Here is a 25,560-nt window from a genome sequence, read left to right on the forward strand (position 1 = left end):
GAGTTGATGGTGGATCTCCACATTCAACTCTGCTGGACTCCCCAGAGGGAAAAACAGAGTCCCCCATCACTTTTGCTCAAGGAACACCTGCAACATCCAGCCCAGTGCCCTGCATCAGGCCCTGCACTCTGAGGTACTCCCCAGTACGACTCAACACAGACCTATCAGCAGCTGAACACTGGGATGCCACTCCAGAGGGAACAGGTAAGTGGTCACTAGGGATAAAGTGAGTCATAAATAAATTTAAGCACTTAGATATTTTATTTATGTAAAGGTAATAATTCCACAGTGTATTTTTCCAAGTAAGTCCTGTTTATAGTTTTTCACTAAAAGTACTAAAACCATCAGTAAACTGTATCAACAGTAAATGTGTTGTATAATATAATATATTGAAGTAAAAGACAAAAATAAAAAAAAGCCATATAAATACAGTATTACTATAATAAAATATATGTGTAATACAGATTACATTCCCCCACTGTGGAAAAGTGGAGCTCTATGGATTTGTTTAATTTGAACTTGTATCATCATAGTGAATACTTAAACAAAACAGAACTGAACCTTATGAAACACATCAGAACTGGACTGAACAAAGCTGGATGGAACAGAAGAGAATTAAAAACATGAAACAGAACAAAATGAAACAAAACAGAACAGAATAGAATGATTCTTTGCCATCAGCTCAGTACATGTTTTTCTACCAACAGGTTTGAGCGGAGACCCTGGTTCGGGTCCCGAGGGTCGTTCCAGTCTGCGGGGTCTGGCTCTGTCGAGGGCCGAGGACCTCAGAGCAGAGCTGCTGAGAGCAGAACATCTGAAAGCTGAGGCTTCATGGGAGGAGAGCTCTGATGGGTCCAGGTAAAATAGCATCACTCTTCTCATAGCTTAGATGACAAAGGCCGTGGGCCCACCAACACTGTACTGTGTGGCAAAAGTAGCAGTTAGGAGATTTAAACCCTGACCTACAGACTGCAAGATGTTATTGTTAAAAACAGTTAATATCAGGACAATAACGCCCTCTTGTGGAAAGTAAAAGCAATAGCAGAATGATAAAGTTTTTTTACCACAACAATCATTTTAACAGTTCTATAACCTTTAAAAAGATCTCTATCTTGCAGTATGATTGTCTTTATCATTTAATTTAAAAAAGTATTTGTTTCCCAGAAAGCTGGATGGACGACCGAAGCTCTTCCTGCGTCGTTTCTTTTCCTCCATTGGTCTGAACAGTGTTGGTAGACTTGTGAAAGGAGGTCGCTCCAGCAGCATGGAACAGCTCAGTCTCCCCACTGCCCCCCGGGTCAGCTCTGCTTCACCAAGCCCCACACGCAAACCGCAGCCTACCATCGGCATACAGAGGACACCTTCACTGCAGATGCTGCACACAGTGAGGAAAAGCAACAAATATTTCTCACACTGTGCTCTCTTCATTTTTGACTTATCTCACATTTAATAGATGATTTCACCTCATAAAAATCTAACTGCAGTAAACACCTTATTTACATTTCTTTTTTAGGATGGTTTTGAAGTACCTTTCATTGCTTATTTTCCATAGTGGGTCAATTAGGGCTTTGAAGTATTATCAACCTTTCTCTCTGACACTGGCAACACAGATAATGAATTCCAGGGCTTCTGTGTGTTTCCTTCCACTTTCTGTGCTAGACAACCTTGCTGACCTGTTGGCAGCAGCAAGAATATAACAAACAAATGCAAACAACATTCTGTTCCAGCCAACCACAGCCTTAGCATAATGTGTGTTTACTGTGCCAAATATTTTCTTGTTTTAGTTTTAGAGGTGCATTAGAGATAAAATATTATGATGCTGAAAGCTGGTCTCTGGTGCCAAAATAAAATTCATTATTTGTTATGGTGCCTTTTGTTTACCACTAGGTGCTGCCACTGGCCCAACTGCGCAAAGCCTCCTCAGTGCAGAGTTTAGAGAGAAGAACAGAGCGTTCAACGATTTTAGGAGAGGTGCCGATTCCATATGGCCTGGCGCCCAGGTAGGTGTCAAAGAAAAAAAACAGACGGGAACATAAAAAGATGTGATATTAAACTACATCCTACAATATTTTACTTCAATAATATAGTGATAACAGGGGCTGAAATTTTGTTTATACAGCCCCGATAGCCCTCAGCTCGAGCTTCATAGAGCCCTGAGTGTTGAAGATGTACTTCCCTCCAGAATGGTGCGTCCAGTGGGTCGAGTCACCCAGGCTTTTCCTGATGGGACCCTCCAACTGGAGCTCATCAGGCCCCCAAATGGTCCTTTTGGTTTTGTCATCTCAAGAGGCAAAGGTCGACCAGCTACAGGTAACTTTTAAATCTGCATTATCTTTGTACTTTCCTAAATGGGGCTTGTATACACCATATCTGTTGAGCGAATCACTAAGTGAAAACATCTTTTCCCTTTTTGTTGTTCCTCCATCTGGCTTCATAAATGAATGAATTCTCACATTACCCACACAAAATTTATTCATCTCCCTTTCATTTGTCCTGCCTCTTGCATTTCCCCTCATATTGTCTCCTTCCTCCAGGTGTATATGTAGAAAAAGTGGGTGACGGCAGCGGTGAAAGTCCCTATGTAGGTCTCCTTGGCATTGGTGATGAAATTCTACAGGTGAATGGAGAAGCGGTGGCTGGACTCAGCCTGGATCAGGTAACACGGCTCATGACCAGGGAAAGCACCGCTTCTCTTCGGATAATGCCATGCAGACGCAACCAGCGCTGACTGGAAAGACAAGCATGGCATATAGCCATTTCTCCTGGAGCTATGTTTTATAATGCATCACCGCTGGAGGATTGTAACCCACTGGTAGGTGTGAGATAGTAAGTTAGTATGTCTGTGTAGCTTCTTTGCAGAACATGGGAAAGATCTAAATGTTGATTTCCCTATTAGTGCAAGCCCATGCTAAACAACATGACACTGCAAGAACATGGAATACAATGTCAAACTGATCCAGTAATAGAGGGCAGTATAGTTAGAAAGTGGATTTCGGTGTATATATTGTTATTCTAGTTTTTTAGGGCTAGAAATACTGAGCACACCTTGTTTTCTATGGTGAGTTAGGGATAGTCTTAAATAACTCCTTTCCTTTTAGATTTTGCTCCATATATTTACTGGGTGGACTCATATTTGGTCACGTTTAAAACTTTGTACAAATCTGTTCCCAATAACGTTGTTGCATGTTTTAAGATGAGTGACAACTGTAATGATCTATCAAAAAATGTTATCATGGCCCATTAGAAGAGCTAACTATTTATTCTTTAAAAAAAAACACACACTGGTGCTCTCCACTGGACTGTGAATGGATCACAATTTACATCCAAACAGAATAACTAAAAAGAATCTCTTTTAATGTATAGTCCTTGTGCAGTATTACCTATTGCTTCATGAAAGTGATACCACTTTTCTTCTGAATAAAATGTCTGTTTTGGCACATTTGTAATTATTGAATGTAATGCATTAATTAATTAGGTCATAAAATCTTACAGTTGCATCACACGGTGTTCACTGGGTCAGATTCATGGACATATGTGAAACAACATTAACAATACAACTCATACTGGTAAGCACTCGCTAATTAAAATGGAAATGATTAATTGGGGCACAAAAATGTACTTAGCGCTCTGCATTGATGAGAAGGATGCTTACATAAGATGTCTGAAGGGGTTCTGCGTGGCAGTGGTCACGCACAGGATGTACGATAATGGTCGTGACTGTTGTTGAGCAGACCTGTTTAAAGGTCGTGACTGATTGCTGGGATTGTTATCTATCTATCTATCTATCTATCTATCTATCTATCTATCTATCTATCTATCTATCTATCTATCTATCTATCTATCTATCTATCTATCTAATAGCAAAGCCATACACTCTATTATTTGTCATGCCACTAGTTTATTTAAATGAATTCAGGCTATTTCATTGTTTAAAATCATAATTTATTTGATTGGGCCTTGTTAAATGCATATATTTAATTGACTAAAAGAAAAAAAAACACTTTGTGGGAAATCCGTTATTAGGATGTACCTGCTACCATTTAGGCTGTCCTGGATGCGCACTGATAGCGTGTCACCGTTGATGCTGCTGCTCTTTTATCTGATGGACCAGAAGCCGACGCGCTTTTATCTCCTCCAGCCATGACTCCCCACGGACCCCGGGGAACCGCCGTCCAAGGGCCCTGACACACACGATGACACGCAAAAGCACATTTATATATTTATTTATTAACAGATAAAGAATTGTGTCCCATTCAATTAAGGCATCCTTATCATAATTAGACTTCCGTCATTTTAAAAATCTATTGTATCAGTAGCACATTCAGCCTCGAGGCGCAGAAATGGATATGGATTAATGGATATACTCTTTTTAGGATAAAATAAAAAATAAAAAAGGTAGACGGCCTTCTGTTATCATCCTTTAAGTCTATCTTACTGCAGGATAAATGGGTTTAGCGAAAAGTCATTTTGTTGAAAATATAAACAGGTCAAAAGCTTAACCTGAACTTTTGTTTCTTTCATTAAAAAAAATTAAAACACCTCAACTACAGCTCCGACTACAGTATCCTACCTCACGTTGTTACAGGCCGTTGCGCTGTGTCTGTTTGCTTTTTTTTTAATGCTTTGCCCTCCACAAGCCTATATAGCCAACGACAGCCAAATAATAATGAATCATTTCATAAATAATGGGTTTAGGGGCTTATCGGGAATGAAGAGGCCGCTGCCGTGCGCTTATCTCACTCGGCCACATTGCGGCCTGTGTTCCGCTCCCCATACTGAGGGAGCGCACTGGATGCGGCGAGGAATAACTCAGCTACACACACACACACACACACACACACACACACACACATACACACACACGCACAACTCTACAACTGGCAGCAAAAAAAAAGAAAAACCTCAGACATGGATGACCCACTCACAAAATGGCTCCACTTACAGAGTAACATCAACAACACGGCTGGAACGGTAAGTGAATGAAAATCCATCTTATTTCTATTTAAAACATCACCATCGTTGTTCCAGCAGGCTGTAATTGGATCGCCCTCGTCTACATTTTCTTGGTGTTACGTGCGAAATATTTTCAGCTATTGTCCGATCGGATGTGCTGAGACTGTGGGCTACGGGGAATGTAATAACGGATGCGAGGCCTATTGGAGATTTCCCAGAAATAAAAGTGCGCTGTTTTTATTGACGGTCTGTTGTCGGTTTATAACAAGACTCTTATAATATTCGTGGAATTAATTACCGATGAAAACACCTAAAACCTGTGTGGAGTGTGTTCAGCCTGACAAGCCTTTGATGTTCGGCTTTAACAACAACAGCATAGCTATGGCCTTCACCACGATACAGTCAAAAAACAAAAAACAAAACAGAACAAACTATCCTCACAGCTGATTCTATGAAAATGACCAGGTCCAGTGGTTTGTTGAAGATTCACTGCGTTTTTAATGGATTAGCTGAGGATATTTCGACAAAGAATGGATTTTTACCAAGCTCTGTTCTCCGGCCATGACGTCTATGAAGCTTCACCATAATGATTCTAAAGAGCTCTGAAATAAAACAGGCGAGATTGTGTTTATTTGGTTAAATCTTGAGTCTGTAAATATTAAACAAAGCTCAAGCGCAGGTAAGATATTACTGTAACTGATCTGTGCTGAAGGCCAAGAGATTCATAAAACAATGTATGTGAAAAAACCAATAGATAAAGTTAATAAGGTGAAAAATGATCATTAGCTCTGAATTGATGGTAAATGTTGATTTGTGGTGAAATCGTCGTTGCAATTTTATTTCATGGCTGATTTTATTTCAGGAAAAGCTCTCAACTCTCCAAAAGCTCACACACATCATAGAGAGAATGAAACCATTTTTTAAATGAAGTGCTACAGTCTGTTCTCCCTCCGATTTAAAAGAATCGATTTAAAATGAACAAAAAGAATTAAGAGAAAAGTAACAGCTTGCAACTCACAACATACAGGCTGTCGACTGTCATTTTCACGTTTGTGTAAACGTAAATTGGTGCAACTGATAATTTTTTTAATTACTGATAATAATGATACAATAATTATTTCAGGTATATAGTGATAATTATCAGGCCCTAAAAGTATTGCATAGAAAGCAAATACGTGGTTATATGGTAGATCAAGGTTGTTACTAATGTTGTGAGCAGTAAGTTAATCGAAGGTAATTTTATTTAGGACGTACTGGACTCGAGTGATTGGTGACGGTGTGAAAATGATGGAAAAACGGCAGCCGGAGCTTTGTAATGGAAGCCCCGATGCAGAGTCCGGCCCTGGAAAGCGGGAGGATTCCTCCATCATCTCCAGGCAGAACGGATGCAAGGAAGACGAGGAGCCGAGGAGAGAGGAGGGGGGGGGGGGGGGGGGAGGGAGCTTCAAGGGGGTTGAGGAGACGGATGACGTTCCTCTGCAGAACTCGAGCAATGGGACCAGCATCAGCATCATCATCAACGGCGTTGCCAAGGAAACTGCCTCTCACAACGCCCTTGACCTGAAAAGGGACGTGCCGGTGATCGAGCTCTCCAGGAGGGACGCTATAAAAGCGGTGGAGCAGAGGACTGAAAGCCATTTGGTGCCGATCACGGAACTTCGCAGACCTCCACCGCTGCCGCTGCCGCCGCCGCAACGAGACGACGCTCGAATGGTCCAACTGAGCCCAAACGCGTTTCCTGTCCCGGCCCGGGCGATGCTCTACAACCTGGCGCAGCCTCTCGCCGCCATCAACAGGTAAAGGTGGAAAAAGAAAAATCCTAGATTTTTGCATGTTTTATTTCATCATAGTGAGTGATCACCAAAGAAAGTTATAAGTTAGATGGGACCCTGAGGTCCTATAAATAGGGTGCAGTGGTGTGAAAAGATACTTGTAGTGTATTGACTTTACCTTTTGTTGACAAGAATGTATGCCCATGTGTGACTGAGCAAATCAGTGTGTGTGTGTGTGTGTGTGTGTGTGTGTTTCTGGTGCAAGGCAAGGGTGTCAAGGGTTGTATGCAATATGTGAAATGATAAATGCTGAATTTTATGTTTTCTCATGCACCTGTGTACGTTGTCTGCTTTATGTCTGCTATAGTCTCGGAGGGGAGTCAGAGCAGTACAGCATGTACCCCAGCAACAGGGTAAAGCGCCGCCCGGCGCCTTATGAGGTTGAACTCGACGAGGGTAGGCGCATTTTAGATCTTTATAAGTATGGTAAGACGCACTTCTGCTGTGTCCTCCTTCTGCCAGTACAGTCCCCCAAATGTCCCTCCATCATTTCCATTGTCATTCATCCACGGACATGGATCTATTTTACCTAATCTGAGTTTTGCAGAAGATGCTTTGCCAAAAGAAAATTCAGCAAAAGTGTTCAACCCATGAGGGATAAATCCATCATAATGAATTGCATGAATGAATCCTGATAATCTGGATGTCAAATCCATGCACCTGCATGCCATTAAAGTAAGCTCTTTTCAGGCACATTAGAGGTTTATTTCGTTTGAAACATCCTTACCACCACTGCCCACTCACTGCCATATACAAGGGTGGAGGATGGGGGGGGGTGCTGCTGCCTCCATGCCAAGGTTTTACTGCAGAGTGGGCTGAAGGATTAAGATAGACTGGGTGTGTTCCAAGAGCAACAATAGCGTGGAAGACACCATTGTTGGGGGTGGGAGGATCTGACTACCTGCAGTGGGGCATGTTTTATCACACCTCAATAAATAAAAAGTAAACAGAATATGGAAAAGGGAGCAGACAATTTCCCCAACACCCTTTAGGGGGGTTTGGCATGCCCAAACCAACCACTTCCAATAGTCATTTCCCCTATTGGGTTGCATTTGCATAGCATACTTGTGCAGAAGCAACCAACATAATGTACGTTTTTGCAAATATCCAGGACTTCTGTGCCATCAGCTAAAAAAAATCCATGGTTGAATGGAGGACAATTTTGTTACTTATTACTTTAGGATTATTTAACTTTTTTTGTTTTTCCTACAAGGAAATTCCTGTCTCGCAGCTACTTATTATATTCTTATTTTTGCACTTGTATTTCTTTATCCTTTTACCAACATTATTTTTTCAATTCTGCATTTCATGTTGTTTGTGTTACTACCTTCTATCAATGCCTCCTCTCCTAACACTCTCTATGTGTGTCCCTTCCCTCCCTGTTCCTCCGCTAGCTGGCCAGCCAAAGATTGTACGTCGTATCTTCACTAACAGTCGCGAACGTTGGCGCCAACAGAACGTAAATGGGGCATTTGCTGAGCTTCGCAAACTCATCCCCACTCACCCTCCAGACAAGAAGCTGAGCAAGAATGAGATCCTTCGGCTTGCAATGAAGTACATCAGCTTCCTCTCCAACCTCCTGGAGGACCAGGATGGAGGCAGGAATGTTAGCAGCACAACTGATGGGGAAACAGGGCTGCTAGTTGGGGTTGGGGCCCATGAGGGGGGTCCTCAGGGTGTACCACATCAGGACACAGTCGTGGGCTTGGCCAGGGACGATCTTTTGGAAACAATGTCACCAGGCTCCAGCTGTGGAAGCCTGCCTGATGGCGATGCTGAGGGTAGTCCTGAGAGCTTTATGGAGGACCATGACTCTCCTCCAGCTCCAAGGACTCTAACGGCTTCACGTGGTCCTCCCTTGCATCTAGCTGCTAGGGATCTGAGGCGCAATGGGCGCCCGTTGGATGGGTCCAGTCGTCGATGATGCTGATGCCAATACACCATGGACACAACACTTGAGACTCAAAGAGAACAGTAAGAGGGACTTAATAGAAAATGGATACACTCAGGACCCTGTTTGCTTTGAGTTATCAGTGTAGGAAGGAGAATCAAGCTCCAAGTACTGAGAAAATGGTGTTTCAAAATGGATTGTGAGTACATTTCTGTCTCTAGACTACACCGGTGGCAGCACTGATGAGTAGCTTTGTTCAACTGGTGATTAGATGAACTAGAGTCAACAAAAGACTTGTAAATTCTGCATGTCTCATGTCTTTGACTGACCTGCGGATGATAATTTTCTGTGTTTTGAAAGTCCAAAAACTGGATATTCTGAAAAACACACACACACACACACACACACACACACACACACACAAATAAAGAACAAAAAAACAAGTGATAATCAAGAGACACTCAGCAAAGATTGAATTTCGACCAGATGCTCACTTATACTATTACTTACACCAAGGTGCAACCGTACTAGATCCAACTTAAATAAACTGGCAAATGTTTGCCCAACATATTGAATGTGTCACAGAAGTAAGTTTGCCTTTGCCAGAGGCTGTAAATGAATGGACAGAGCTCTAGTTGTACCCATGCAGTTACATATTGTAAATAGCATTATATTTCCACTGCACAATGTAATAACAGTGACTCGAGTTCAAGTCGTGGTTTAAGATGTACCGTAGTGTGTTTGTCAGTGGATTTACTAACAAAAATGTCTTTTAGGAGACAAGAAGTGAGGGTAAATGAGAGGAAATGAAATGAGCTCAAAATGTAAAGCAAATACATCGATTGTGGTACCATTTACTTCTGCTATACTCTGGTGTTGAGAAAATTACACCAAATATGGTTACAGGCAGTTAAATAAGTTCACTGACTGAAATGAATATATCTATTTGAAATTGCTGTGGAGGTACAAGATATGCAGTGTTTCTTAAGGTGTACAAATAATGGGTCACATGAAATCAAAAGATGACCCGTGCAGTCCTTTTGATATGAATGTCTGTTTCAGTGTTTATTTTAACTGTAATGCAGTTGTAGTTTAGTAAGGTACACAAATAAATCCCTTCATTTTTACATTTCATACATACAAAGAAAACATATGTTTAACACACACACACACACACACACACACACACACACACACACACACTGTTAATATCATAACAACACCAGCAGTTTTCTGACAAGGACAGTTAAGTATTGCTCACTGTTGTTGGTTATTCTGCTTTTTCAAGCAGACTTAGTAACCTATATTGGTACCTTTGGTAACTATGGTATTTTATGACTTGCAGTAAAGGGACACTGTACGTTTGGTAATGACATATTTGTTGTAAGATAGTAGCACCTATCAATATATCCCATGTTAAATTGATGAATTTTATACAAAACCCCTGAATAAAACATGCAGAGGAAACGCCTTGTATTTGATCTCACTCAAGCATGTTCTGGGTCTTATTCAAGTCAGCTTAGTTCAGTCCTGTTCAGTTTCTTCCTTGTGCAGGAAGATGGAAATATACTTATTCAAAACTGCATATTGCTTAGTTGAGGAATCCATAGAGGAAGATGGACATATATCACGCAACTGTTTCCCAGTTCTTATGTGTAGAGCGTGTGTAGCTAAAACCACTACCTCCTCATAAGACTCCGAAATGGACCTTGTAATCCCCTCTGTTCCTCCCAACAAGTGACAACTTCCTGTGGAGGTTAACATGGCACTGTGACCTGCAGGATATCCTGCCATTGTGAAAGTGGTTTTCACAGCCTCTGCTGCACTCTTTTGCGCACTGTTGTGTCTGTACACACTGTAAAACTGCCATACTGATCGAGACATCCACCAACCCAAGTTATTCCCTCAGACAATCCAAAAGTTATGTTCACAAGCTTGTGGTTATTAATACGGCTTTAGTAGAGTGGTTGTAATTTTGCCACATAGCTCCTAGTTTTCAGAAGTCTGTTTCCCCATAAACTTTACCCAGCAGACTTTCCACCAGTGGCACTACTGCAACTGCATCAACTCCTAGACATTTCTAAAGGCTCGAATTGCTTCCAGAGAGCATCAGAGACATCCAGGTGTTTGGAGACCTTTTCTGTGCTCTGCTCTGGCTCTGCTGGGACTCTCTGAGGGACTCTCTCTGGGTTAATGCCTGCCAACAATTTACCTGCTTCAGTGTTCCTGACTCTCACAAACACAAGAGACTCACAAAAAGAGAGGGATGCAGAGAGTGTTTATGTGGGACTGAAAGGTAGGGAATGAGAGGAGGCGTGTGTGTGTACATGTTTGTGAGAGCAAGCGTGTGTGTATGTGTCTGCTCTGCATAGATCTGTGTATGTGTGTGTGTGTGTAAACTGGTGGGTGCGTGTGTGTTTATCAGCTCAGTGCAGATGGGTGGCAGAGTGGCTCTTGCAGCCAAATGATTCAGTATGCTAATGAGTTGTTATCTGTGGTGCTGCAGGAACAATATACTGTCTTTCTCACAGTGGGAATCCAGCCTGTTGGGAGCAGATTACACTGCACACACCGCCTAGGTAGTTATTTATATTTTCACACTGAGTAGTAGAAAATACATAAATGCACACACACACACACACACACACACACACACACACACACACACATGCACAGATAGGCCTAAAACAAGCAAGCAAAGAATCATTTTACCATACAGACATACCACCATCCCCACCAACAACAGCATAAATCAGGTAAAAATATGAGGTAAGTTTATGCCCTTCATCAGTAGACAGAGCTTTCATTCCAGGCTTTCATCTTTAAAAGGTTCCAATGTTATATTTCTCTTCAATATTCTTCATGAAATAATAAATTAAACTAATTGAAGTTCACTTTCTCAATTTACCCAAGAAATATTTTTTTTCTAAAATTGGTAGGCATTTTTATCTTAAAACTCAGAAAATCCTCCCAGTCTTCTTATATGTCATACAAAACGATTAAAATCAGTGTCAATCAGTAATTACCTTTAGGGAATATAGAACTGAATCTAATAGGACAAATTTCAATGCACATTTTTTAATTTAATCTAATTTATTTGTAATCATGATCAATTTGACTTTAGAGAAAAGAAAAAGAAAAATGGGAAAAGGTATCACTGTTTTAACAAAACCCAGATGAACAAAAATACATGTTTGATAAAGTTAATTTGGACATCATCTAAAATATCACTCCAGATTCTTTTTTCTTTATGTCATAATTTATCACATACATTTGATGTATGTATGTGATACAGGCTACAAGCTTTTTTGAGTGTACACCAGTATATTGTATTGGTAAATAATACAATATACTGGTGCACAATAATACAATGTCAATATTGTAATCAAAATTCAAATCAATTTTAACTGAATATGTGAGAATAATCTGACAGAGCATTTCAATATAAAAGTCCAAAGCTAAGCACAAAGACATACAATGCTTTAGTTTGAAGCAATATATGATATAAATATGATTAATATTAAAGGAAATTTTATATTAACAATATCATAATGAAATATTTCAATGCAGTCCAAGTGTCACAACCATCATGTGAAGTTATATATTCTGTTCCCAGACAGATGCAGAAATGAGGTCATAAACGCAGGAATCAACCAGCATGAAACTTACTTCTTATTAATTCTGATGTTTGATTGATTCAGGAAGGGGGTAAATAGAAGCCAAATTACTTCATAAAACTAGTAGGTGTCCAAACTACACAAAAATTGAGAATATTAATGTTAGAAACTGTGCAAGATTTTATTCTGTTATATTCACGGTAAAATATATTTTTTTCCATCATGAAATATTTCTATGCCAAATATTTCTGGTATAATTAGACAAATATATACTTTTGTGTTTTTCAGTGTGGAATGTAATAACACCACACAAATCTTTAAAGCAAGATAAGGCAGTCTTCATATTCCCAACATTTTAACAATCACAACATAAAAATGTCTAATATAAACTCTCTGTAAAATAAAATATAATATGATATTCATAGTCTAGAGTTATAGTGCATTTATATAAGTCAGTGCTATTTGTCATTGTACGATGTTGGTACACTAGAGCGTAACCTATGGCACATTTATGTCTCTCTGCTGCCCCAGGTTAACCTACCTGTTTGGTGTCACGGCAGCTAATCTGCTGTTACGTTTTTTGTTTATTTATTTATTTGTTTTTTATCCATATACAAGCTCGGTAGTTCCTATGGGGCCAGATCTCCCTCTGCCTTCAATCTTTCCACCACATTCACTCAATGAATCAAATTTAAGAATTTCAACAGATATGGAGCTGTGGAAGTGAGATTGAGTAGTGATGTATAACAGTTTTAACACATCCTGTTGTGTTAACGATATATGTGAAAATTCTGAGGTTTGCTTTTAATGCCTTTAACCTGTTGTCTCTCTGAATATCATCTTGATGATGAAAATAACTGTCTGCAGCCTTTGGATGACTTTTAAAAAATATATTATGCTTGCATTTAATATTCTCTTCAGTGCTTCTTTACAAAACTTGAGCACCTTATGCCCTCTAGTGGCAGCCAAATATAATTATTTATGACAGAGCTTATCTGTTCACACAGAAATGACTAATGGCTTATAAAATAGTGTTGAGTTCTGTCTCTAAATAAATGAAACTCAAGGGTCAATCACTGCAAGCAGAGTCATTTTAATGCACTGAGAAAAAGAAATGAAGTGCAGCAGCAGTATAATCAAAACTCATACATCTACAAACCCAGGAATGCAAAACAAGTATTTGGTTACTAGCACAACAGCAGTGTTTAGGTGAATCCCATTAATCACATTAATTTGACAGTGTGATGGGCTGACAGTTGGGCAGAGCCTACAAGAAGTCAAAATCAGAGATTATTTAAGGTCAAAGGTTGCTGTCACATGTGTTCTATAGCAGTAGGTTTAATCTTGGAATCTGGGTAAAGCAGAAAACCAGAGAAAGTGCTGTCATCTTCACTGCTGGAATAAATCCCATTCCAGTCTCTCAGTGTTTCCAGCCAGACCTGGTCACCTTCACTTAGCTGCAGCAGAGCAAGGTTGGACGCCTGATCAATGTCCTGTCCGTACAGAGAGTCCCGTGTCCGCACCTTGCGTTTCCCGTTAACCACCAGAGCAGCACGCACAGGCCGGTTGCGCACAGTGATGTGGTAACTGAACAAGTAGACCCCAGGGTAGGTGACATTGAATTTGCTGAGTACTGGATCCCAATGCCCCTCCCCATTGTAAAACACCTTATCAAACTTCACAGGCAGGCCAGGTGGAGGGAAAGATCTACTGGGAAACAAACCCACACTAAAGGCAGAGCGAACCTGCTCCACACTCTCACCTGGGGGGCCTTTAGGGCCACGAAGCCCACGCATACCTTTAGGTCCCCTCTCTCCTCTCAGCCCTGCCATGCCCCTCCCACCTGTAGGGCCTGGAGGCCCTCTGGCACCAGTATCTCCCTTCACTCCTGGAGGCCCTGGCTCTCCTCTCTCTCCCTTGGCACCATCAGTTCCATTTACTCCTGGGGGGCCCATCTCACCTCTTGGACCAGGGGGCCCACGGTTACCTACATCACCTTTCTCACCTGGTAAACACTCGCCTGTAAGTCCCTGTTCACCCTTCTGACCCTTTGTCCCAGCTATCCCTGGGGGACCCATAGGGCCCTCTCGCCCAGGACTGCCCTTAGTCCCATTGAAGCCAGGCTCTCCTCTTTCTCCAGGGTCTCCTTTCAAACCACTAAAGCCACGTTCACCTTTCTCTCCTCTGGGGCCTGGATCACCTATATTTTGCAAAGAGGTTATATATAGGCAGACATGTTTTATAATCCTTAAATTTTCAAACTGTATTGCAGATTTGCATATGTTTAAAGGTTGTCTTTGTACATATTTTAATCTAATATCATTCAGTCTGATTAAAACAGACAAACCTTTTTCTCCCAGTTTTCCTGGGATCCCAGGAGTACCAGGAATACCCATAGGTCCTTGAACACCTTTTTCACCTGTGGTATTTTTGACAAATAAAGCATAGAAATGACATTAACATACTACTTATACAAAACAGCATTTTGAAAAAAAGAAGAGAGGGAGAGATAAAGAGAAAAAGCTGCCTTTATGCCGTTGTACCTATGTCACCATTGAGTCCATTGTCTCCAGGTAGTCCTGGTGGCCCTGGAGGTCCTCTGGGTCCTGCTTCACCTTTCTCACCTGGCAACCCTGAAAAACATAGAAGATTAAGAAGAACAACAAATCTTGACATATAAAGGGTGATTTTTTGTGAAAATTAAAATCATTCATACCTGGAGGGCCTCTCTCTCCTGGAGGTCCCGGTGGCCCTCTCTCTCCTGCGGGTCCTACAGGGCCTCTCTCTGGTGGACAGCACTCGCAGACATTGAAGTAGCATTCATTATAATCAAAAGTATAGTTCCCAAGTGTGTTCCCAGGAGGTGCAATGGCATCCATGTGGTATTCAGTGGGGTAAGTGTTGCTGGACAAGGTGGTGCTGTCTGTAGGGGACAGGGAGTAAGCATCTGTCATAACCTCAGTTGTCTCTTCTGTATGGAGGCTGCTGGAAGGGAATGGGATTGTAGTGGTAACCCGTCCAATCCCTCCACTTCCACTTCCACCACTGCTCCCAGCTCGAGGGGGCTTCTTGGTGTTCTGTGGATTGGGCCAGCGTGTACTTCTGGCACTGGAAGTCAAGCCAGCCATTAAGACCACAAGGACAGTGGTTAAAAAAACTAAGCGAATGGTTGGCATACTGGGGGGTTGGCACAAAGATCTATAGGGAACAAAAGTGTAAGTTAGAAAAAGTCAGGCAAATGAGTGAAGCACAAATGCTATAATTTATGGCAAACAGTATGTCTGTAATGTATAATAAAACAACAAGTGCATTTTACCTGTTGATGTTAAAGACTCTTCACTCCATCTCCCTTTAACAAAGGATTAATAGAGGCTGCCTCTTTCCTTATATTGCCCTGAGTAGCCCAACTCCTGCACCATCAATCCATTGAAAGAACAAAGGACAAAAAACACAGGAGGTTATTAGGAGGTAGGTGGGCTGGCAAGAACAGATTACGTGACTCCTGAGGGATATGAAATGAAGCAGGTTGTATACAAGGCAAGACTTTATTCTTTGTGACATGGAATATAATTCCAGGGCTCAACAGTACCCACACCACTGAGGTGGTGTTCACACACATGCTTGCTTTGAACACAAACTGAAGAAAATATAAAGTGACAAACACATACTCACAAAACATTTGTACATGCACAAGTGTTCAAGAACACAAACTCACACATTGTTAATAATGAATAACATCTGACATGACATCACCATGTCTGAAACCTTGTTGTGGTCACACCATTTGGCATTACTTCAAAGAAGAAAATGGATCACCTAAACCTACTAGGAGAAGGATCAGTGTCCTGAAACTGGCAGTGAGGCAACATCAGTCCCACCATTCAGCTCCTTGATCTAAGAAAACCAGAGCTCAGTAGACCTTGTGGAAACCTGCCCCTCGTGAGCCAAGCCTTAAATGTCTCAGAATGTTAACTGGATGTAGTTTCAAACTCTGAATAATTCGAGATTCGAGCCGAGATTCCAGAAAGAAAAAATGATGATGAGCCACACAATTTGTGGCAAAATCATACATTAACAACAAAAATGAGAAAAGATTGATAGAAAAGAGAGGGTCAGTAGGGGAAATCTACAATTGTCCAAAATGAAGTGAATGCACCAGGATAAACATTGCTTTATGATGTTTGTGATGTCAACAAGGAACATCTGTAATACAAGGACACACTAAAATAATTTAGGTTTAAATATGTCAGGTGATGCATTGAGCCGGTCAGTGTTAAAAACTTGTAAGTAGCTGTTTAAAGTAAAGAGCATGTAGTTTTGATGACACCAAAGCAATAATGAAAATCTTATTGAGACATGTCTAAGGCACTCCTGTCTGAGCTATTTCATCTTTAGTGCAGTTCAGTCTCTGAACTTGGGTCCTTCCTACTGGAATAATCTGTAAGGCAAACTGAAGTAAGAAGAGATTCCAAAATGTGTGTGTTACTACTTTATGTGACTGAAGTGTTTCATTATGATGTTGTATATTTAGTTCTCAGGTCTCACTTGTAAAAGAGATTTTAATCGCCGTGAATATATCGACACATGTAATCTAGGGGTGACTATTACTCCACAGAACCACCAGGTGGTATTATTTACATTGTGAACATGTGTCAACTTTCAAATTAATTATTAGGAAAAAATGCAGATAATTATGTATAGACTAATTATTATTATTTTAACATGATAAGTTCTGTTGTTGTATGTTCACGTGTGTATGTCTACAAATATGGATTGTAATCTGTTCTATTTTATTGATTAAAATTCAGTTGTTGATAACAGAGCGATAAAAAAAATGACGAATAGCAAATTATATGAAGTAAAAATGTAAATAATTTAGAGACTGATATTTAATATACCATAGATGACGTCATCGTTTGATTCTGCAGACGGCTCTAATGTTTTGCCTACGACATATGAGTTTGCAGCTGCGCATTCATGTCTGCTCGACTACATTTGCAGTGAGCTGCTGTCAAGTTGCACGCTATTTAAAAAAAAATCCACTTCCTCTCTTGGCTTTCAAAATAAGGGTCTTATTATGAAAACATCTATTGTTCGCCGGACTGCAGCTCGTTCTGCAGTTTGGCTTTATTGAGACAATCATGGGTGACTTCCGATTTTAATATGACTCTACTATGATGATTTGACGCAGCCCGAGAATGGGGGTGTGTGTGTGAAAAATGTTATGTTGGTGCGGAGACTGAACAGACACATATCTCAGAGAAGAAAGGGGGTCAGCAGCGGAAAAGGAGGACAGAACCTAGGCATATCGTCAGCTCTCGCCCCCTGGTGATTCCCATGTCTTTCTCCGGGGTGGATCTAACCCAGAAAATCCGTTATACTACAATGGGCTGTGGGAGATCGGCTCAACTCGGAGAATCATCTTGCAGCTGTTTATAGATAGCCGAGGATAGGACCGATGCCGAGTCAATGAGGGTGGCCTGTCCGCTTTTGTCCTGCGCTTCTCGTCCCGGTGTCTGGCGACCAGGCGCGCACAGTGCGTAAATGCAGTGTAAACAGAGAAAACAGGCCTCCTGGTACTTTAGATGTTAAAATTCAGTCTTGGTCAGACGTCGTGGCAGTAAATCGATTTCTTCATAGTTCCGCTGAGCGGATGGAGTGAATTGAGAAAAAGGGGAGAGAGACAGACCGCCGTTTGGTTGCGTGTGATGATAGGAGACACAATGACGCTCTTGTCTCTTCTAGGTCGGATCATGCGTTATTTTCTCCTCAGGCCGGAGACGTTGTTTCTGTTGTGCATAAGCCTGGCGCTGTGGAGTTATTTCTTCCACACGGATGAGGTGAAAACCATCGTTAAGTCCAGCCGGGATGCAGTTAAGATGGTGAAGGGGAAAGTGGCGGAGATGATGCAGAATGACCGGCTTGGAGGCCTGAGTGTCCTGGACGCAGAGTTCTCCAAAACCTGGGAGTTCAAGAATAACAATGTAGCCGTGTACTCCATACAGGGGAGGAGAGATCACATGGAGGACCGCTTTGAGGTGCTCACCGACATCACGAATAAGAGCCACCCGTCCATATTCGGGATATTTGACGGTCACGGTGGAGAGGTAGGCTGGGAGGGGGGACGTTGCTCAGGCCCATGTTATCACAGACCCAGAGACCTGCTGCACACGACTTGTCACATCACATACCCGATACTCTTTCCCCCCTACTGTCTTTTTTGTGTGCCCCACTGCCAATCAGTTGAAATTGATTGTCTGTATATACACTATAGTTAGTAATGTGTGTGTGTGTGTGCACTAGAGTTAGCAATGTGTTTGTGTGTGTGTGTGTGTGTCTGTGTTGGGGGTTTTTCTGTCTGTCTATCCTCTCCCCTCCACTCCCACATTGTCAAGGGTCAGTGGTTTCTCATGGCTGCCTTCAGACCATGTGACCTGGATACCATCTGTCACAGCATCACCATCACGTCCCCCAGATGTTCCACTACAGGAGCATTTCACTGAATGATACTGGTCAGGTTTCACATTTATTTCGAGCTCTTCCCGTTTTACGTCTTATTTATTTTGTTTAATTCATATTGTGTTACATGCAAACAAAAGCCCCTGCAGCCTTCAAAGTTAAAGTAAGAAAATTTGCAGCCAAGTGATATCTTCAGGTTAGCTGTTTTGTCTGATAAGTTGCTACACATTTAAAAGATATTAACATTTATCAGTCACGGCTGAGAAAACCAGCTAATATTCACACTTGGAATTTGGGGGAGCAGTATAGTTTAAAATGAAACCATTATTCAATTATCACAAAACTTGCTGATTGCAAAAGGGTTGTGTTGAGTCATAGAAGGGAACACGACAGAGTGGAGCATGTTTACCCATCTAGGCAGCTCTATTTTTTGTCCCATAAACAAGTATTTATTCTTCCTGTCTTTCCCGGCATATCTCATTCATTCTCCTTCTTGGTAAGTCTTTCTCTTCTGCTGTCGGTGCACAAACTTGTATCTCTGTGCTCTGTACATGTTCTCCTGTTTTCTTGTTTGCCCTGTTCTTTTATTTGGGGGTCACCTTAACTTCAGCTATTATAGGATCATTAGCACATAATACATCCAGAGATGCATTTTGCATGTCTAAAGATTAAACACTAGCTCTAAATGCATAGTCAGTCAGATGGAGATGAGACTAGTGTTTAGTTTCATATGAGAAACCTGTATTTACTCTCTGGGATTGTCATTGCTAATAATACTGGGACAACCACTCTGTGTCTGAATATCTTCAGGCATTTATTTGCTAGTGCATGCTTATGCTGTTTAGCACAAATGTATGCACACACACACACAAACACACACACGTACACACACACACACACAATTTTACACGTCACACCAATATTAAATGACGCAGTGTTGCATAGCCAAATGTGGATAGATAGAACAGGCTGTCCCTCTGTTCTGGATCTGAAAATATGTAGGAAATTTCTCAAACACTTCTCTGTTATTTTTCTGTAGTTTTTTTTATCATGAAAGTGAGTTAGTGAGTTATAAAAGTCTGCACAAGCTGCTGCTCCTGATTTACTTGCTTTACTGAAACCATTTGCTACTGAAGTATGGCATTTTACTATAGAACTGCTTAATCAGTACAGTCATACTTTTAAGAATGTAGATCAAACATCCCCAAATGTCCCAGTTTCCACAAAAACTGTGAATATAAAGTATACTCTGTATATATCTGAACATTAAGATGGCATAAAGTTTTATATGACTAAGAAAATGTTTTTTTTCACCACTTGTTTAGATGGAAATAAAAGTAGTACTTTTGTTTTCTCGGAGCAGAAGTGAAACTGAACCAAAACAGTAAAATCAAACATCAAAACAACTGAGCTATAAGATGCCAAGTTTCTGTATACCTATGGGGAACTGCAGACTTGATATTTCTGAACATATTCATTTCTTTGACATTGACCCAATGTCTTCTGTCTTATCCTCCCTTCCATCCTGACCTGTCCCTCACCCAGGCTGCAGCTGACTATGTGAAGGCCCACCTGCCAGACTCCCTGAAGCAGCAGCTGCAGGCCTTTGAGAGAGAGAAGAGAGAGAGCTCACTCTCTTACTCCAGCATCCTCGAGCAACGCATCCTGGCTGTGGATCGCGAGATGCTGGACAAGCTCTCTGCCAGCCATGATGAAGCAGGTCAGGGAAGGGGAGTAGTGGGAGGTAAAAAAAACAGTTTTAGAAAGTATTCAGACCTCTACACTTTTCTAACCCTGGAGTTAATGAATGAAATTGCCATTTAATTAATTAATCAATGCTCAATAATCCATAATTAAAACACACTTTTAGAAGTGTAAGAAACAAAGAAAACTGATGCTTCTTGTGTTTAAACCCTTGATTCAGTACTTTTTAGAAGCTTCTTTGGCAGCAATTATAGCTCTAAATCATGGCCCTGACCCTGAATACCTTTTGAGTCCAATATGTACTTTGTGCATTATTGTGTATGTGCAGGGTGGAGTGGCTGGGGGACTGTTGATGAGCCAGCAGAGAGAGGATTGGAAATTTTGGCAAATCTTATTTTAAATGTCGTAAGAAACCTAGATGATCGTTTTGGGAAATAACTACTGGAGATGTCAGAATTTAATAATACCTCCCAAATCCCTCGCATGAAAATCAATTGCACAAACAAAAGTATTAGCAGATGTGTGTTGTTTTGCTGTATTTCTTATGTATTGTAATGCATTTTATTTTAAGACTCAGCATTTGCATGAAATATTCTCCTAAAGCTTGGTAACAGCATGTCAAAATGATACATAGGAGTGCTCATTCATTCAGCAATCATAATCTCACTGTCTCCATTCCCTTCAGAGACATGGTGTATCACCGAGAGCACAGTGTTTTCCAGCTGACATATACCTCTTTTGTTATTTCCTTTTGTGCAGTCCACTTGAAATGCAGACTGAGAAGAGTGAGACTACTTTGTTGAAACATTATACTGCTTCACGGTGTAGCCGATACTTTTTGTACAGAGGTAAATTTCAGGAGCCAAAGTCCAAATTGATGAAATGATGGGACTTTTTTTTGGCCTGTAGTTTGTCATTGATGTTTGGTGACAGCCTGCCCCTGTTGTTGACTGAACAACCCAGTGGCACAATCAGATTTCATTGAGGATCGTCACGTATTTGTTGAACATTTTCTAAAATTATTCATCTGTCATCATCCTCGGCTGTTTCATTTCATTTTTGTCTTTCAATCTCCCACACAGGAACGACATGTCTAGTAGCACTGCTGTCAGACAGGGAGCTCACGGTGGCAAACGTCGGAGACTCTCGTGGCGTGCTGTGTGACAAAGATGGGAATGCTGTCGCGCTGTCGCATGATCACAAACCGTATCAGCTCAAAGAGCGAAAGAGGATTAAGAGGGCAGGTACGTAAAGGAGCAACAACTCTATATTATAAAGCACATGCACTGTGTACCTGCACTGCACTTCTCTGCAGTTGAAATTGAGGTCAGTTGTTGCCATCTGTTGGTATATTTAGGAACCGCAAGTTTTTCAGCAGCTTAGTGTTTTAAGGGATTTTATCATTTATCATATTATCTGAAATGAATATATTCCGTACGTAAACTCAAACAATGAATGTTTTTATTTCTTTTATATTCCTTCATTTACAGGAGGTTTCATCAGTTTTAATGGCTCCTGGAGAGTCCAGGGAATCCTAGCTATGTCCCGCTCTCTGGGGGACTACCCACTGAAAAACCTCAATGTAGTCATCCCCGACCCTGATATTATGACCTTTGACCTAGACAAACTGCAGCCAGAGTTCATGATCTTGGCTTCTGATGGCCTGTGGGACGCCTTCAGTAACGAAGAGGCCGTTCGGTTTGTTCGTGAGCGACTGGATGAGCCTCACTTTGGTGCAAAGAGCATCGTCCTCCAGTCCTTCTACCGTGGCTGTCCAGACAACATCACTGTCATGGTGGTGAAGTTTAAAGGTGGAGCTGGAGGGAGCAGCAAGGCAGGGGAGTAGGTCAAGTTTAGAGCTCACATTATGATCAGTGTTTTCTATGATTTTCCCATCTTCTGGATGGAGCAGCAAATATGCAGGACAGAGAGTATTAACATTGAGAGCTGTCTGCACACATATACAGACATACACATCCGAAAACGTGCAAATGAGGCTTTGTTTTGTTTGTATGTTTCTGATTGAGATAAGGGCATTTAAACACAATGTAGATCAAATTGTCATCTGCCAAATTAATGATGAACACATTAAAATACTGACGTTCTTAAACAGTGGAGACTATATAAACACAGGACAGACAGACACCAAACAGAGGATTTTCTTTTAACCAGCACACATTAGACTGTTTACTTTACATGCATGTGAATGGCGTAGCTCCACTGGAGGCTTCTCCAGAGGAGGCTTCAATTAGTGCCTACTCAACAATTACTGTGCAACTAAAGGAAGCTACTGAAAAACATCACCCTGCTTGCTGCAATTTGATGATGCTCTTTAATAATGTATGTCTTTTTTCAATTGACCTGGAAATATTATTCAACCATCAAAAGAAAGACTCCAGTGGATCCAAACTCTAACTTTTCCATATCTTTCTGCATAATGGCTGCACTTAACTAGTTACAATTAATTCAAAAAGCAAGAAAAAAAGAGAAAAGAACAGAGTAAGAAAATAGAATTGCAATTGGCAAATTCTCATTTTTTAACTTTAAGTTTTACAAGGCATCAATTCAATGTGTATTTATTTAATAAGCTTTTTTTAACTGATATATGTATTGTTTATTGTGATTATAGTTAAATACTATAATTATTTATATGGAATCTTGTACATTCCACTGCATTATTCTACTTTTCAATTCTTTATTCATACAGCCACTTTTAAGTCAACAGAAAATGACATATTTACTTTCAAGATATTTTTAGTTGAATGCCATTTAAACACACATACACACACAAACACAGATCTGAAAAATGCACTTTTCAGATACTTGTTTTATGGAAAGTTGAATTCTTACATATCAACCAATGTAAACACTGTATATCCTCAATCATACAAGAGCATTGTCATGTATGTACAGTCTGATTTAGCTCCTGACCTCCTCCTCTTGGTAATCCAATTCTTTGGAGCTAAAGCGAAGTGGTTTTATATTATCTGTATCAGGGCATGTGCTTTGGCTCTTCTGTGTTCATGAGCATAGAACATATAATATCCGTGGACACTGGCAGCTGCCTTTGACCTGGGAAGCACACAAAACAGGAGGCGCAAGAGATTTGCTCACCTCTGCTGCCATGACAACAATGCATCACAGCCACAGCTGGAACACTAGTAGCTACAAGTACAATATGCCCCTGAAGCAATACAACCAATGTCACTGATGACAACAGCCTGTCAAGAAAAGTTACAGTGAACCATACTTGATTTACTAGTTTTAATTTCACCCACTTTTTATCACTGTGCTAAATAACCTTTTCATCAGTTGAGAAAAGCTTTTTTTTTTAAATTAACACTTTACCTAATGCCTTATTTATTCTTGAGATTTTAGATATGCCTGACATATTGCCAACTTAGTATTGTGTATATTCATTTTTGTCCTTCTGTACATGAACAGAGGTTTCCAATAAAAACAGATACCCATCACTTTTATTTGAGAGGCAGTTCATGATTCATACATGTTGAGCTGATGCTCAGTGTAAAAAAAATCAGTGTAAACATTTTCTGGATGTAAACTATTAGCATTAAATTCTTTCATCTCAAATGTATTCGCCCCTTCATTAACTGAAAAGTCAATAATCTTTTTTTTTAATTGTCTTAGCGGAAGTTTAGAGGATTTTCTGCACCCGATTAAACGTTTTATTGAATTAACCACTTAATTCAATGTTTTTTTGTTTGTTTTTTTGTTTTTTTGTTTTTTTTTTGGCTGCTCCAGTTAGGTCGCTACAGAGAATCAATTGATCAATTGCCCCATGATTGATTTGGCACAAGTTTTATGCACTTCCTGGTACAACCCTTTCAACTAAATTTCTATTTCACTTGTATTTATCTACACAGAATTAAAACAAATGCATTTTCACACATCTACACTTGAGGGTAGTTGAGTTTTCAGTAGATGCAGACTGGTTGGGTAAACAGTGTCTGGTTCTCTTCCACTATTTGTTTTTATTAGGTTACCTCTCCATGAATGTGAATGTTTTGTGGGCATGTTGTCACGTTTTATTACTGATCTTACTATATCACCAAATTTATTTATTTATTTTGTGATTGTTGATCCCTAAAATGATTTACAACACAGGAAGGCGAGTGGTATGTGGAGAGATCTGGGGATTATAGGGTGGGAGAAACGGGCCATGACTGTTGAACCACAAATAGCTCTCCGCGCAGGCAGCTCGCTCATGCCAATTAGTCTACTGACGGTCTGCGCCAGGTGGAGGGACTCAGAATAGTTTGGACACGGACTGATTCAAATGCCTATGGCCCGTGTTGCAATATTTAGCTGCCTAATAGTAAAGTGCGTCGCTTACGGTAACTCTTTGGCCTATTTTATGTCTTTGACAGTTTGTAAATGAGAAGTGCGCGCAGGCAGCAGTGGAAGAACCTTGTCGTTTAGCCGACCCGGACAGAAGCCGGAATAGAACAGCTCCTCCTTGTTTTGGATTGGTACTGGAGTATTGTGAATTTAAGTTACAATATGGGACAACAAGGCTCGAAATCGTCCATGGAAGCGAGGGTGATTTTCCAGCGCGTTGGCTCGCTGGACATGTGTCCGAGAACCGACGCGTGTTCTGCTCCATCCCCGGCTGTCCGCATTCAGAGGAAAGTGACCGGTCAGTCAGCCCGTGTTCAGTGTTCAGAGAAGTCAACAGCACATTCTTGGAGCCAGAACCGCTGTGACACCGGGGGGTTGGTTTATGTTATGGACAATCCAACCGGTGGCGTGTGGGTGAAGCCGAGAGAGAAATGGACCAGATCCTGATATAAAAATAAAACCGTGAGGTGAAATACAAACGACTTCAACGATGGAACACGATGTGATGGAGCACAAGATGTTCGGATGCACTTTCTGCGTTATTCACCTCTGGCATCTTCCGAGCAGCAACATGCCGCTGTTTTTGGATCCCAGCAGTGAGGTTCGCCATCATGGCTCATCCACTGGGCAGCGCATGGACTTTAGATGGATTTATTTCGTTTTCGCCAGAGGAGCTGGAGAAACTGACCGCTGAAATTTATTGATTTAGTCTATAAAAAGACACTGAGAGTCAGAGCTCCATGCG

The 25,560-nt window shown here is 40.9% G+C and overlaps 4 protein-coding genes and 1 long non-coding RNA gene across 10 annotated transcripts; 3 read left to right on the forward strand and 2 right to left on the reverse strand.

The window, feature by feature from the left end:
- Window positions 1-1,055: 1,055 nt before the first annotated feature.
- LOC113133887 (uncharacterized) lies at window positions 1,056-4,721 on the reverse strand. Of its 3 annotated transcripts, none has more exons than XR_003296030.2 (4): window positions 4,571-4,721; window positions 4,038-4,181; window positions 1,882-1,989; window positions 1,056-1,375 (listed from the first exon to the last, which is right to left on the reverse strand). It is a non-coding gene; the product is annotated as an uncharacterized LOC113133887 (long non-coding RNA). The 3 variants fall into 3 exon arrangements; XR_003296028.2 differs by having other exon boundaries at window positions 4,031-4,181; window positions 4,571-4,720; XR_003296029.2 differs by lacking the exon at window positions 1,882-1,989 and having other exon boundaries at window positions 4,031-4,181; window positions 4,571-4,718.
- On the forward strand, window positions 1,235-3,500 carry si:ch211-13f8.1 (uncharacterized protein KIAA1614). Its single transcript, XM_026312898.2, has 4 exons — window positions 1,235-1,384; window positions 1,888-2,000; window positions 2,120-2,310; window positions 2,535-3,500. Exons 1-4 carry the CDS (start codon window positions 1,265-1,267, stop codon window positions 2,726-2,728), a joined length of 618 nt encoding a protein of 205 aa, XP_026168683.1. The 5' UTR covers window positions 1,235-1,264; the 3' UTR covers window positions 2,729-3,500.
- On the forward strand, window positions 4,714-10,162 carry LOC113133880 (T-cell acute lymphocytic leukemia protein 1). 2 transcript variants are annotated; one of them, XM_026312891.2, is made up of 4 exons: window positions 4,714-4,971; window positions 6,201-6,749; window positions 7,093-7,211; window positions 8,180-10,162. In XM_026312891.2, exons 1-4 carry the CDS (start codon window positions 4,793-4,795, stop codon window positions 8,707-8,709), a joined length of 1,377 nt encoding a protein of 458 aa, XP_026168676.1. In that variant the 5' UTR covers window positions 4,714-4,792; the 3' UTR covers window positions 8,710-10,162. The 2 variants fall into 2 exon arrangements, with proteins under 2 accessions (XP_026168676.1, XP_026168677.1); XM_026312892.2 differs by having other exon boundaries at window positions 4,793-4,971; window positions 7,093-7,181.
- Window positions 10,163-13,156: 2,994 nt separating this feature from the next.
- Window positions 13,157-16,497, reverse strand: otol1a (otolin 1a). The gene is made up of 4 exons (XM_026312899.1): window positions 15,010-16,497; window positions 14,837-14,926; window positions 14,641-14,712; window positions 13,157-14,493 (listed from the first exon to the last, which is right to left on the reverse strand). Exons 1-4 carry the CDS (start codon window positions 15,467-15,469, stop codon window positions 13,607-13,609), a joined length of 1,509 nt encoding a protein of 502 aa, XP_026168684.1. The 5' UTR covers window positions 15,470-16,497; the 3' UTR covers window positions 13,157-13,606.
- A 995-nt stretch (window positions 16,498-17,492) lies between these two features.
- Window positions 17,493-24,044, forward strand: ppm1la (protein phosphatase, Mg2+/Mn2+ dependent, 1La). Of its 3 annotated transcripts, none has more exons than XM_026314500.2 (4): window positions 17,493-18,400; window positions 20,298-20,496; window positions 21,539-21,700; window positions 22,079-24,044. In XM_026314500.2, the coding sequence occupies exons 1-4, from the start codon at window positions 18,002-18,004 to the stop codon at window positions 22,300-22,302; spliced, it is 984 nt and encodes a 327-aa protein (XP_026170285.1). In that variant the 5' UTR covers window positions 17,493-18,001; the 3' UTR covers window positions 22,303-24,044. The 3 variants fall into 3 exon arrangements, with proteins under 3 accessions (XP_026170285.1, XP_026170283.1, XP_026170284.1); XM_026314498.2 differs by having other exon boundaries at window positions 21,947-24,042; XM_026314499.2 differs by having other exon boundaries at window positions 20,298-20,472; window positions 21,947-24,041.
- Window positions 24,045-25,560: the final 1,516 nt, after the last annotated feature.

Source organism: Mastacembelus armatus, chromosome 17 (assembly GCF_900324485.2).
Source record: "Mastacembelus armatus chromosome 17, fMasArm1.2, whole genome shotgun sequence".
In the NCBI taxonomy this organism is placed as follows: domain Eukaryota; kingdom Metazoa; phylum Chordata; class Actinopteri; order Synbranchiformes; family Mastacembelidae; genus Mastacembelus; species Mastacembelus armatus.